The 15,519-nt window shown below is 34.5% G+C and overlaps 1 protein-coding gene across 4 annotated transcripts in view; it reads left to right on the top strand.

The window, feature by feature from the left end:
* The window catches only part of MACROD2 (mono-ADP ribosylhydrolase 2), a 2,035,411-nt gene that overhangs the window by 1,916,264 nt on the left and 103,628 nt on the right, over positions 1-15,519 (top strand). For all 4 annotated transcript variants that reach the window (XM_036892150.2, XM_036892149.2, XM_036892151.2 and 1 more), the window contains one exon: positions 4,330-4,407. In XM_036892150.2, coding sequence (XP_036748045.2) covers positions 4,330-4,407 — 78 coding nt within the window. The remainder of the gene's footprint in view (positions 1-4,329; positions 4,408-15,519) is intronic.

The following is a 15,519-nucleotide window of genomic DNA, read 5'->3' as shown; positions in this document are numbered from 1 at the left end:
ACCTTGTAATGGAGATTAATGATTGCAAAATGAAGACAAATGACCATCCACAGCTCAGCCTGGCCTCCCGACACTCAGGGCAATGTCCTCTCCTGCGGACCCAGTTACTTTTCAAGTAAATATAGATCAGCCTTGTCCACCTAGCTTCACTGAGACCAAACACAGTTCAGATCATCACCATTTGAATACTCTGGGAGCACATATTGCAGGATATCTTTTTTCTATATGGTGGAATAGTCTATGCAAAGTTTCAATGAGATCATAAATGGCTGTGGAGACTTTAGTTTATTGTAGATAAGCACACTGTTCAAATGGAGGAAAAACTAGTTTATTTTAATTGCTTCACATAATAAACCAGTGATTCAAAAGAGCAGACCAAGATAAATGTTTGCTTGTTATAAGCAAATCTGTTTACAAATATCAAAAGAAGCCCAGGTGATCGTGCTTCTGTGCAACTTTTGCATCAAGCTGAGTTACTTCCATGTGGATGTTTACACATTATAGAACAAGAAATTTGTGTACGTGTTTGTATTAGAATTTATTTTGTTCAGATCCATTGAACGTTTACACCAAAATAACCTCCTGCTGTATTCTAAATAGTAGTCAGGGGCTAGCTTTCTTACTACATGGATTTGGTACAGCTCCTTACTTGAAAATGTCTTCAGATAGTTCAGTGTTTTACTTTATAGTCACCTCTAAATTTTGGTGCAAAGTGTTTTTTGCCAGCTGGATTGTCGTCATTTATTAACATATCTCTATATTGTATTTTTTGGCTATTTCCTCAGGTCAGATCTACCATAAGAATTCAAGAATTGCCATGATCAGATGGAGTGGGCATCAAGTTCTGTAGATAAATCCTCAATAATAACTTTAAAAAACTTCTGTAAAATGACAGTGTCCCTGACATTAGGTGTACATTTCTATAGTTATTTTTAACCTTGTTGGAGTAATGGCTTCCTATGAGAATATTCTGAAAGCTATCCACTCCCAGAAAAAATGAACGTATGAATATCTGAGCACATTTTTGCATATCATTCAAAAGGGTTTATGGATCCCTAGATATAGTCAAGGATTCCCTAGGGCTAAGAACTTTTCTTTTAAAGGGACATTTTTGAAAGAGAGAGCATTTATTTTGATTTATAGTTGAGGTATGTTTATTAAACATTCAATAGTTTCATCATTTATCATCACACCTTAAATCTATACATGTACAGTTCTGTGTAGACATTTGTAACTGACTGCATTAAGAAGGACCTGTTTTTAGAATTTGTTTTATGCGTTTTTAGTTTTAATCTATTTTAAATATTCTTTTAAGCCTTTTTCAACTTTCTAATGAAGGGATTTTTTAAAGATTTATGACAGTATTTCTTTTTCATTCTTGTTAATCACAAAGACAATCTATCTTTAGGACTTTGGCTTGAATATTAGATTTAATATTAGCATTTGAAAATATTCTCTAATAGAACATTGACCTTAAAGATTTCGAAAGTCAGAATCTACATATAAATTTAATTGCAGTATTCTGCTATTAAAATAACATAGACTGAATCTCAAAATTAGGTGATAACTGTTTTACATTTTTCAAATATTACCAAGTGATAATTTTTAGAATTAAATAAATTATGACTCCAATATATTATAAAAATTTAGTATATACAATTATATTTGTCATGGTAATTTACAGAACTTCATAGAAATAAAAACTCTTTTAGTGACCATATGTACTACATATATTTTCTCATTATGAATAATGATTTTATATATGTAAAGAGGACTGTTTTCATCACCTCCTAAGCAAAAAGGCTACACTGTCACTTGAAACCCCACAGTTAAGTGTAAGACCTGTGATTTTAAACACTCAGCACCAAATCACTACCATAAAGGTCCATGAGACTAGAAATTCAAATAGCCCTTTTAATAGAGAAACTACAGTGGAAAGTCTTCCACTAAGTTATGCTTAGACGATGTCATGAATGCATCCTTTTTATCTTGCTTTATGGCTATATATGAGGCATAACAATTTCTGGGGAAAAGGCTTACATACAAAACAAAATATTTGTGGGTTTTGTGATGGGTCTTGTTGATATGAAAGCCTTATCATCACATAAAGACGTATTTGTGTACACACAGAATATACTAAAATATTGTATTTCTAGGAAGCATAGACTTTCATGTGTTTTATTTCAAAAATCAAGATGCAATCTTAAGATTTATAGTGTGTTAGAGCTCATTTGGTAATTTTTTTAATCCTACATTAAATAACAGTGCAAATAACAATTGACAGTGTCTTGGATTCAATGAAATATGTTAAATACTAGAGCCTACAAGATCAGATGGGTCCTTAGCAATATTAAAACAACTTCCCAAGGAAATTGAAATTAAAGGGTCAGTTAATTTGCTAAAGACACAGATTTTGGTGCCAAACATTGTACAGCCTAGAGATTAATTTTTCAAATATTTTCAACCATCTTATATGAATCTTTAGATCATAAACATGTAAACTCAGTGTAAATCACTTTTTAAAAGACATTTCTTATGAAATATTTGCTACATAATGAAACATACTATTTATATAAGTTAGAAAGCATAATGAATTATTTTTTAGTGTAAATACTTACATTTTAACTACATACAATATCTTGGATAATCCTAAAACATTGATGTTGAGAGAAATGAGTGTTGCCCAAGACTGAGTATCAAATGATATTCCTATAAACAGGTAAAAGTTTCTAAATTAAAATTTAGCCTGATTTGTATAGTACCTTTTTCAATCATTGTTCATTTTCAGTGTTAGTGTGGAAGAGAGTATTCAATGGATTTTTTTATCCATGTGAGAGAGCCAAAGTTAAAAAGCCGTGTTTTAATGGAAGCTGGTTTAAAATAATTTTGACTTGAGTAAGATAACAGTTTGGAAAATGTGTCTATGCTCAGTTTTGTTTCCAATTTGGACTTTGAAACTTACTGTTAGTCTCAGAAAGAAAGAAGAAGCTGTGTAGATAATTAAACATTTGCCTTAGGGGAATTATTTGCAGTTAATTAAGATCATACCCTTTTGGATGTATACTTGCTTCACTGGTTATTAAATTTGAATCATATGTTAACTACCCAGGTTTCTCACTTGCCCACTAAATGTTGCTTGTGGCAATTTCAAGAAACAAACTTTCTCATAATACTCTCAAACCCTATTGTTGAGAGCTATCTCCTAATCTGGGGAGAGAGGGCAAAGGGAAAGGTATGATTCTGGTGACAAAGAAAGAGTGATTTATTTTGGACTCCATCTGACTCAGTTCTGTTAGGGAGCTGAAACTCAGCCAAGCAATATGAACTCAGTGAAGCCCCTATTTGTAAATAATAGATCTGCTGGTCTACCATCCCCAGCTTTCTCCATGGCCATAGGCATAGAAATCTAGCTTATGGCTTTAGATATCTTTGGATTAACATCCTTGTAGCTGCATGAAAAATTTCACTAGATTGTAACCTCTGTGAGGACTGAGTCAATTCCTATTGACCTCCCCCCCAATGTCAAAGACAGTGTCTGGCATAATGTTGGCCTTTAATAAATATTTGTGGAATGAATGACAGACTTATATTCTGTCTTCTTGCTGACCCAGTCTCATTCTCTTTCCAATAGCTTTTTAAAGAGCCTATAAAAAGCCCTCAAACATCCAACAAGGGATCCCTTCTAGTCCTGTGAGAGTCGATAGTCATTGCAGCTATTCAAGCCATGTTACTTCCTATAAAGTACATCATATAACAAAAAAGAACTTGTGCTGATTCCACTTTTAAATGTGCTAACCAAGGGAGAGGATGGGATTGCACAGAACAGAATGTTTGAATTCCCCCTTTGCTATTGTCCTACTGGTATGGTTCCTAAGGAAGATGAACTTAATTACCACTGGATTTCAAAGTTCTGCATCTGGCTTTCTCAAGGACTCAAGGTCCCCATATATGAACAACTGCAGTTGAAGCATTAATATTAAAATTAGAAATTCCTTCAACCTTCTCTCTTTTGCCTTCCTTTCATATCCTTTTGCACCATTCTCCTAAGACTTTCACTAATGTGTAAAGCCTGCTTATATCTTCTTTGTTGCAAAATAATGTCCCAACTAAATCTCTACCATCTTTATCTTTATAAACTTTGTTGGAGACATCTTATGCAGTACTTTAAGAGAAGATTATTTATTGATGAACACATTTGAGTATTTTAATGGTATTTGAAAAGAATAATACATTTTTGTCCCCCAGAAAGATCTATATGCTAGTCCTGGACATTGTTCTATTTCCCAGTTAAAAATGCTAACTAGAGGTTCTGGTTTTTTGTTGTGTCAGACTCTGCAAAGGATGACAGTGTTACAAAAGAGAGTGAAGTCACAGATCATTCTGTGGGTGACCAAGATCATCCCAATGGTAAGTTGTGAAATTCTTTCTCAGTTGTTTTTTCTTTTTTCTGTTAAGGAATATTATATTTAAAAAATAAAAACAGATTTTAGTGTTTGAGGGAAAAAAAAGGAATCTGGTAATATTCTATTAGAGCTGACTACCAGGTGATTGACAGCTGCCACATTTAGAAGGGGCATTTGCTCTCCACAGTCCTCATCACTCATTATTTTTGCAGCAGGTTGGCTTTCATTTATCTTTGCTACCTTCCTGAACTCTGTAGGCATTTTGGTTTACCACTACCCAAATGAAGATATGAGAACAATGAGAATAAATGTGAGACATATAGAGAACAGATCCAGGAGGTTAAATCTGCATATCCTTGGAATACCAAGAAAAAAGAATAGAACAACACAAGTGAAGCAATCTTTAGAAAAATAGCAGAAAAAATTTTCCTAATGAAAGCCAGTTCCTCCATCAAAAACATGAAGAAACAACATTATATTTACAGGCAAAGATAATGAAAACTGAAATAAAAACAGAAACCTACAAAGCCACATGGAATTTCTGAAAATCAGTGATTAAGGCTTTTTAAGCACATAGGAAGGTTAAAATCAGGTTACAAGCAAAATCCCCAGAATCAGTGTAGCTGTACACTTCTTCCACAACTCAAAACACTAGAAGAAAATGGAGTAACATTTCCATTGCTCAAAAGGGCACAGTTTCTATATTTAGTTAAGTTATTATTAATGCATGAAGTCAAGAGTAATATTTTCTCAGGAAGCAAAGATTAAGAAAATATGCCACCCAAGTATCCTTTCTGAATAAACTAACAGAAGGCCTATGCAAAAACAATAAAAATAGAGAAGAAGGAAAAATTCAGCTTGAGAAAGGCACAGTTGGAAAAGACTATATGATAAAAGACTCATTACATGTATGAAAATGTTGAAGTAAGTGCTTCAAAATTTGTATCGAAGTATCTTGCTTAAATGTTTGCTTTTATCTGAAAATTATAGCATATGTTGTTTAATAATGAGAAAGAAAAAGGAGAGATTCTGCTTACTGTAATGAAAGTCTAAATAATTTAGACCATTACTTGCACAGAAGTAGACAACCTAGACTAAAATAAAATAAAATGAAATAACAAGTCTATTTAAAGGCATCAGAGAGTTCACAATATAATGAAGAATTGTTAGGCTGTTTCTGGGAGAAAATCGGTATCCTGTAATATGAGCTCCAAATTTGAAACTGTTTTTATCCTATGAAATTTGCTGATTCTACAAAAGGTATCTGGTGTAGTCCCACTGTTCTAAAGGGCAATAGACCCTCATAAGCCCCATTTTTGTGTATTCTAACCCTACTCTAGTAGAAAAGATGAACCAGCAGTAGACCAGCCTTCTGAAAGATTTGCCCAGCTTTAAATCATCTCAATCCCCAAAATAAATTAAATTATATTAAAACCAAGCCAGATTGCTAGGCACCTGAGAAAAACAAATGTAAAATATTTACAAGTTGAAAAAAAGGGGGGCTTTTTTTCTTACTAGGTTTTAAACCATTTACATAAACTATTAGTCAAATATATGTCCAGCACACAAATACAAAAATTAACCAGAAAAAAATCAAACAAGGTAACATTAAAACCAAACAAAGAGTCAAGAAAATAAAGCTCATCTAGGCTGAAAATATTAAGGTTATAAACACAAAATACAAAATAATTGTGCTGACCATGTATAAGGAGATAGAGATAAGACAGAAAATTTTAGCTGAAAACTGGAAACTCAAAACAAAGAAATCTAGAAGTGAATACTGAAATGAAAAACTCAATGAATGCATTTATAGTTTTACAGCAAATTAGACACAGATGAAAGAGAATTTGTGAACTCTAAGTTATGCCAAATGAATATATCCAAAATAAAAACAGTGGAGGAAAAAAGAAAGAAGGCAAACTAAAGAAAGGGAAGGATATGGTGGATAAAATGACAGTGTCTATCACATATGTAATTAGAGTCTTTGGCAGAAGAAGTATTTCAAAGTTATGATAAGAAATTTCCTACATTGATGAAGGATATTTGGGCACATGTTCCAAAAGCTCTTTGAACTCTAAGCAAAATAAATCCACAGTTAGGACCATCATAGTTAAACTTATAAAAATCAAAAACAGACAGAACATCCAAAACATTCAAACAAACAGTTGCACTAAAAACTGACTTTTCAACAGATATAATGGAAATAAAAAGGCAATACAATAGAATAGCTGCTAACCAAGACTCCTAAACCCAGGGAATATGTATGTTCCAAGAATAAAGGTTAATTAAGGGCATTCAGACCAAAAAAAAAGAAAAAAGAAAGAAATGGAAAGTTCATCACAAGAGAATTCTGGTGTTCTGTAGGTAGGAAGGTATTGATCCCAGATGAAAGATCAAAGATGAAGGAAGCAAATAAAATCAAGGTAAATGGTAATTACTGTATATCTAACTGAATATTGATGATACCAAGTATTGACAACAAGAAGCAGGAAAGTATTACCTACAGGAGAAGAGAAATCAATTAGTAGAAATTGATCCAGAAATGGCATAGGTGGTATAATTAATATGAAATCACATGTTAAGAGTTTTAATAATTATATCCCACATCTTCCAGAAACTAAAAGAAAGATTGTTCCTGTTAATTAGACATGGAAGACATAAAAAGACCCAAACTGAATTTATAAAAATGTAAAACAGATGTTTGAGATTAAAATTGAAGGGAATAATGGCAGATTAGACACTGCAGAATAAAAGATTAGTAAATTTGAAGATATACCAATAGAAACCATCCAACTAAAACCCAGAGAGAATAAATGACTGAAAAAAAAAATGAAAAGAGCATCAGTGAGATATGGAACAACTTCAAGGGTAATTACATTAGTTATTATATACATGACTTAGAACCTCTGAAGGCAGGCTTGGGAGGGGGAGACAGAAAAAAATATTTGAAGTAAAAATGCCTGAATTTTTTCAGGAATTTCATGAAAAATAAGATCCTACATTATCCAAGAAGCATTCTGAACTCAAAGCACAAGAAACACAAAGAAAATTATTCCTAAACACATCATAATCAACTAGTTCAACAACAGTGATAAAGAGAAAAGTCTCAAAAACAATCAAAGGAAAAGACAAGTTACATACAGAGAAACAAATTTAAAGATGAAACTAAGTATCTTTGGAAATCACAATCTACAATTACAGACTAAAACATGGATGAATCTCATAAGCATAATAAACAAAGGTACAAAGCATAATAAGCAAAGGAGGTACAAAAGCCTGTATATTCTATAATCTCATTCAAATCAAGTTCGAAAAAGTCTGATATTTAGAAAGGCATGCTTTTGTGGTAAAATGATAAAGAAAATCTAGGTAGTGGTTATTATGAGTTAGGGTGTTGATTTAACTTTAGTAATTGGAGAGAAGGTTTTGACTGGGTGATGATCTGGGCTTCTGGAATGGATACTTATAAGGCATTTGGTTTCTATTTACTTTTGGTTGTTTCATTGAGCCCTCTATACTTTCCTTTATGTAATGTATTTTTATAGAATAGTTAAGACAGGGAGAAAATAAGAAAGGAAATCAGGAAGAGAGAAAAGAAAGGAACTATCAATGGCAGAGTTTATAAAACAAATACTATGGTGGGGAGCAGGGAGCATTCCACACAATCCAGACTTCAATAAAGGTAATCAAAAACTAAAAAGTCCTACTCTGCTATGGATTATGACAATATATGTTAAATCTAAGACTATCTTTGAAAAATTTTATGATAGTCACAAATAGAAGTAAATTATAATAGAATTAAAGGAAGATATCCTACTTTCTAAATTTCCCAGAAATATCATACAGAACATGAGTATATTCAATAACACAAATTTTAAAACAAATAAATAAATAGCAGTGTAACAAAAGCCCAATATGTCAATAAGATGACAGAAACACAGGTAAATAGTAATGACAGTAAATGCAATGAGGTCAATTTATTAAGTGTAAGAACCAGTCAGGTTGAATTAATTTCAATAAAATAGTAAAGGTTTAAAAATATGAAGTTAAAAAAAGGTTTATTTGGGAAAAGAAAATCAAAAGAAAACATGGAAAACTATTTTAGAATCTATCCAGTTAGAATTCTAGCAAAAAGTCTCAAGTGAGAAAGAGTTGGTCATTTTATATTAATAGAAATTAAGGTGGAGCCCAGATGGTGGCATGAGTAGGGCAGCAGAAATCTCCTCCCAAAACCATATATATTTTTGAAAATACAACAAATACAACAATTCTTAAAAGAGAGACCAGAAGATACAGGACAACAACCAGGCTACATTTACATCTGCGAGAACCCAGCACCTCATAAAGGGGGTAAGATACAAGCTGCAGCCAGGCGGAACCAAGTGCCACCCTGACCCCAGCTCCCCAGCAGGAGGAGAGGAGTCGGAGTTGGGAGGGAGAGGGAACCCAGGACTGCTAAATACCCAGCCCTAGTCATCCACACCGGGAACATAGACACACAGTGCATGCTGTGCTGGATACTGGGAACAGTAAAACCTGCAAGCCAGTCCCCACAGCTGGTGCCCTTGGGACAAAAGAAAAGTGAGTGCTTTTTGAAAGCCTTAAAGGGACAGGAGCCTCACTGCAGGACAGAAGCATCCCGGCACACACAGCCCAGCAGCTGGGAATCCCAGGGAACTCCAGGCGCCCTAACCCCCTGGGTGGCAACACAGCTCTGAGGCCCCTCATGGTGATAAACAGCCTCCCGCCTGTTCCCCCTCCGGCATGGCCCCGCCATAGTGGAACAGCGGCCTGAGGCCAGCCATGCCCATAGCAGCTGCGCAGAGCTTCCTCCACAGGGGCCCGGGCAAGAATTAGAGACCCAATCAGTGCACAGCTGCCCAGCACAAGCCACTAGGGGTCATTGTTCTCCCAGGAGAAGAAGGCAAGGAGCAAGTGGGAAGGGACTTTGTTCTCACAACTGACACATGTGCCAACTGCCCACGACTACCTCTATCCCCATGAAAAAGCAGAAGAATTTGATCCAGACCAGAATCACAAAGACATCCACCCCTGAGAGGGAACCTGGGAAGATAGACTTAACCAATCTTCCTGAAAAAGACTTCAAAATAAAGGTCATAACCATGCTGATGAACTTGCAGAGAAATATGCAAAAGCTAAGGAGGGAGAATACAGAAATAAAACAATCTCTGGAAGGACTTAAAAGCAGAATGAATGAGGTGCAAGAGGCTGTTAATGGAATAGAAATCAGAGAACAGGAATGCAGAGAAGCTGACGCAGAGAGAGATAAAAGGATCTCCAGGAATGAAAGAATATTAAGAGAAATGTGTGACCCATCAAAACAGATCAATATTCGCATTATAGGGGTACAAGAAGGAGAGAGAAAAAGGGATAGAAAGTGTATTTAAAGAAATAATTGCTGAAAACTTCCCCAAACTGGGGGAAGAAATAGTTGCTCAACCAAGGAAGCACACAGAACTCCCAATACAAGGGACCCAAGGAGGACAACACCAAGACACATAATAATTAAATGGCAAAGATCAAGGACAAGGACAGTGTATTAAAGGCAGCCAGAGAGAGAAAAAAGGTCACCTACAAAGGAAAACCCATCAGACTTTCATCAGAACTCTCAGCAGAAACCTTACAGGCCAGAAGAGAATGGCATGACATATTTAATGCAGTGAAACAGATGGGCCTTGAACCAAGGATACTGTATCCAGCATAATTATCGTTTAAATATGAAGGAGGGATTAAACAATTCCCAGACAAGCAAAAGTTGAGGGAATTCACCTCCCACAAACCACCTCTACCAGATATTTTAGAGGGACGACTATAGATGGAAGCACTCCTAAGACCAAACAGATGTCACCAGAAAAAAAAAAATCACAGCAAAGAAAGCCAAACAATCAAATACTAACTAAAAGCAAAAAGTGAAATTAACTACCCACAAAAGCAGTCAAAGGAAAAACAAAAGAGCACAAAATAAAACACCTAACTTATAAAGAATGGAGGAGGAATAAGAAGGGAGAGAAATAAAGAATCATCAGACTGTGTTTATAATAGCTTAATAAGTGAGTTAAGTTAGACAGTAAGATAGTAAAGAAGCTAACCTTGAACCTTTGGTAACTATGAACCTAAAGCCTGTAATGGCAATAAGTACATATCTTTCAATAATCACCCTAAATGTAAATAGACTGAATGCACCAATCAAAAGACACAGAGTAATAGAATGGATAAAAAAGCAAGACCCATCTTTATGCTGCCTACAGGAGACTCACCTCAAACCCAAAGACATACACAGACTAAAAGTCAAGGGATGAAAAAAGATATTTCATGCAAACAACAGGGAGAAAAAAGCAGGTGTTACAGTACTAGTATCAGACAAAATAGACTTCAAAACAAAGAAAGCCACAAGAAATAAAGAAGGACATTACATAATGATAAAGGGGTCAATCCAACAAGAGGACATAACCATTATAAATATATATGTACCCAATATAGCAGCACCAACATATGTGAAACAAATACTAACAGAACTAAAGGAGGAAATAGAATGCCATGCATTTATTTTAGGAGACTTCAACACACCACTCACTCCAAAGGACAGTTCCACCAGACAGAAAATACATAAGGACACAGAGGCACTGAACAACACACTAGAACAGATGGACCTAATAGACATCTATAGAACTCTACATCCAAAAGCAACAGGATACACATTCTTCTCAAGTGCACATGGAACATTCTCCAAAATAGACCACATTCTAGCCCACAAAAAGAGCCTCAGTAAATTCAAAAAGATTGAAATTCTACCAACCAACTTCTCAGACCACAAAGGTATGAAACTAGAAATAAATTGTACCAAGAAAGCAAAAAGGCTCACAAACACATGGAGGCTTAACAACACACTCCTAAATAATCAATGGATCAATGACCAAATCAAAATAGAGATCAAGCAACATATGGAAACAAATGACAACAACAACACAAAGCCCCAGCTTCTGTGGGATGCAGCAAAAGTAATTTTACGAGGAAAGTATACAGCAATCCAGGCTATATTTAAAGAAGGAAGAACAATCCCAAATGAATAGTCTAAAGACACAATTATTGAAATTGGAAAAAGAAGAACAAATGAGGCCTAAAGTCTGCAGAAGGAGAGACATAATAAAGATCTGAGAAGAATAAAACAATAGAAAAAAATCAATGAAACCAAGAGCTGGTTCTTTGAGAAAATAAACAAAATAGATGAAGAGAAAAAGACTTATTAAGAGAAAAAGAGAATCTACATGCATCAACAGAATCAGAAATGAGAAAGGAAAAATCACGACAGACCCCACAGAAATACAAAGAATTATTAGAGAATACTACAAAAAACTATATGCTAACAAGCTGGAAAACCTAGAAGAAATGGACAACTTCCTAGAAAAATACAACCTTCCAAGACTAACTGAAGAAGAAACAGAAAATCTAAACAGACCAATTACTGGCAACAAAATTGAAGTGGTAATCAAAAAAACTACCCAAGAGCAAAACTCCCAGGCCAGATGGATTTACTGCGGAGTTTTATCAGTTGTACAGAGAAGACAGGCAGAGAAAGACAAGTACCAAATGATTTCACTCATATGTGGAATATAAGAACAAAGGAAAAACTAAAAGAACAAAACAGCAGCAGAATCACAGAACCCAAGAATGGACTAACAGTTGCCAAAGGGAAAGGGACTGGGGAGGATGGGTGGGAAGGGAGGGAGAAGCGGGGTAAGAAGAAAGAGGGCCTTACGATTAGCATGTATAATGTGGGGGGGGCATGGGGAGGGCTGTGCAACACAGAGAAGACAAGTAGTGATTTTACAGCATCTTACTATGCTGATGGACAGTGACTAATGGGGTATGTTGGGGGGACTTGGTGAAGGGAGGAGTCTAGTAAACATAACGTTCCTCATGTAATTATAGATTAATGATACAAAAAAAAATTAAAATCCTTGATTAAATATAACAACGATGGTTTTTTATGTGTCTCATGGTACAGAAAGATACAAAACAAATAAAATCCTATTGGAAATGCAATGGGGAACCCACAGATACAATATTACCAGTCAATGACAGAATAAATAGGCTAAAATAATGTGGAATCTTAGTAAAATATGACTAACAGTATAGTCATACTGTAGGAATAGACAGGATGATCAATGAAACAAAAAGTTTAGAAATAGATCCAAATAGATCTGGGATTTCAGTATATATTCAAGCAAACATTTCAAAGACAGATGACTCAATAAATGGCATTAAGACAACTAGTTGGCCATTTGGAAAAAGAACCTGAATCCCAACCTCATTCCTTATACAAACTTAACTTACAGAAGGAGCAAAGATGAAATGTAAAAATCAAACTAAAAAAGCTAGACTAAAGGCACCTAGGGTTTTTTTCCCTAAATTTTAAATAACTGTGAGTATATATACACAAACACATTATTTTATATATATATATGTATATGTTATAAAATGCATGCATGTATATATATTTGCAATATGTATGTACATATGTCAAAATATGTCATAAAGGAAGGAAGGAAATGGTTAAATCTAAATATATGAATTTTGATAAATAAAGTTTCTAATCAAATTCTAAAGAAAAAGTACTGGGAAAAGTATTCTCAGCCTAAATGACAAAGAATTCATTTTCTTACATAAAAAAAAAGACCTCATAAATCAATAAGAAAAAAAACTCAAGAGGAAAATAGACAAAGGACTCAATTATAATTCACAAAAGAAATGCACAGTCACTTTAAATATGAAGAGATGACCTATCTTTTCATTACTTAAAGAAATGCAAATAAAATATGATTTCAGTGTCTTCCCCTTTTTGAATATCAGATAAGCTTAAGCAGAATTGAAAATACACAGAATTGGTTGGAATAAGGTATCCAAACAAGCTCACACACCACTGATGGGAGACTAAAGGACATATCCTCTCATTAGCAATTGCAACAAAATCTAATAAACGTAAAATTTTCATACTTTGGTCCAAGAGTTATACTCTAAGAATTTATCTTAAAGTAACACCCACCAAGAGCACAGAGACATTTATTCACCAAAGTGTTCATTGCAGTACTACATTTAATGGCAAAAAAAAAAAGAGGAAACATCCAAAAGTTTCTCCATAACAGAGTATAATGTATCTTTTAAAAATAAGATTTTTGAAAAAAGTTTAGTGACAGGGTAAGATGCTTATAAAAATGAATTAAAAAATCAAGAATCAAAGTGTAATTTCACTTTTATCACAGGATATATATTTCTGTGTGTGTGTGTATTCAGACATATACAGAAAGCTACACACACACGTGTGTTTGTGTGTGTATATATATATATATATATATATATATATATATAGCTACAAATATTTGTGGATGTATATAGACATATGTATACATACAGAAGAGAAAGATAGCTATTTATAATATTAACAGTGGCAATCCCCTAGTTAAAGTTATCTGTAATTCTCAACATTTGTATGTATTTTTCAGTGTTTCTATAAGGATATTGCATTTCTTTTGTAACTTCAAGAAAAAAATAATTATAGAAATAATCTACATTAGGGAAGCAAATTTTATTGGCCTTCGGAGAAAACTAGGATGTATAGAAGATAATCAAGTGCACACTAAACTAGGTTTAACTTTTACTCTTAATCTGGGATATTTTTAGATATAGTAAGAGTAAAATTTTGCATATTAGTTGAAATCAAGCTTCAAGTTTAACAAAAGGAAATATTTGCCATTATCTTTAAGTCAAGCATCAAAGAAACAAAGCCTTTGTTCTTAGGAAAATCTAGCATTTAATAATCTGCAAACAATAAAACCAGATTGTTTTTGCTATTGTTCAAAAACAGTCCATTTACAAAATGAGTCATTTATGTTGACCTAGAAATGTTTAATTCCAGACTGATGTTCTTAGACCATTTTTTATGCAAATTATTTCAAGCTTGAGTTAAACTTAATTACAGGGCTCCAAGAAACAATCATGTGATCTATTTCTTTTTATTATTATAATTGATATACAATCTTATGAAGGTTTCACATGAGCAGCATTATGGTTACTACATTCACTCATATTATCAAGTCCCCCCGACACCCCACTGCAGTCACTGTCCATCAGTGTAGTAAGATGTTATAGAGTCACTATTTGTCTTCTCTGTGCTATACTGTCTTCCCCATAAGCCCCCACAACACACCATGTGTGCCAATCATTCATGTGATCTATTTCTAAAAAGTGAGTTGATTTATGGATTACCTATTCAAATAGTCCTCTCCCATTATTATGGATGACTGAGTTCCCTGTATAAAAAAATGTATATATATAAAAACTGTGGGATCCTTTATGTTCTTTTGTTTACTCTACCGGGAAGGATAAGGGCAGAGGACAGTGGGTGGAATTCAACTAGACTGAATGTGAAGATACATACATAAAGAGCCTGCCCGAGTAGGGTCAAGAAAGCAAGATGGAATGTGGAATGTCTGAGTGCACTGAAGAGAAAGGCAGATGGGCTAGAGCCCCCTGAAGTCATCATTAACACACAGCAGGCCTGGGTGCAGAGCAAGGAGCTCACACGTACCTCCTCTTTGTGTAATATGCCCAATCCTCGCTTGGGTCAGGAATAAGCAAATATGATTATTCTTATATTTCAAGGCTGCACCTCATTTCTTTCCCCAATTTTTACTAACTTTATTTCAGGAAAATTAGAAAGAAGAAAATACATATTTTTCCATTTCAGTTTATTACTAAAATATGTGAAGCACACAGGTAAAACAGATCAGGAGGGAGAACAAGTGAAAAAGTCAGAGGAAACAAATATTTCAAAAATCTTTTCAATGGCCTGTCATCCTCAAAGTGGAGTGCCAGGCCTTACTATTCGAAGAGAAAATTCCTAGCATTTATCAACAGCCTTAGAATGCCCCTGCCTGCCTTATCAGCAGTGCCCTATGTCCCTGTTGAATTGTGATCTTCCGATTCCTGATTGAATTCCTCTAAAAATTTATCAAGCAGAGCACTGGGACTGGGCACACATAGCAATACAGAGCAGCTGCTTCTATTCTCCAGATGTTCAACTCTCCCTTCATTGTAC

The sequence above is a fragment of the Manis pentadactyla genome, chromosome 5 (genome assembly GCF_030020395.1).
Source record: "Manis pentadactyla isolate mManPen7 chromosome 5, mManPen7.hap1, whole genome shotgun sequence".
Taxonomy (NCBI): domain Eukaryota; kingdom Metazoa; phylum Chordata; class Mammalia; order Pholidota; family Manidae; genus Manis; species Manis pentadactyla.
This window is presented reverse-complemented; position numbering and strand designations above follow the sequence as displayed.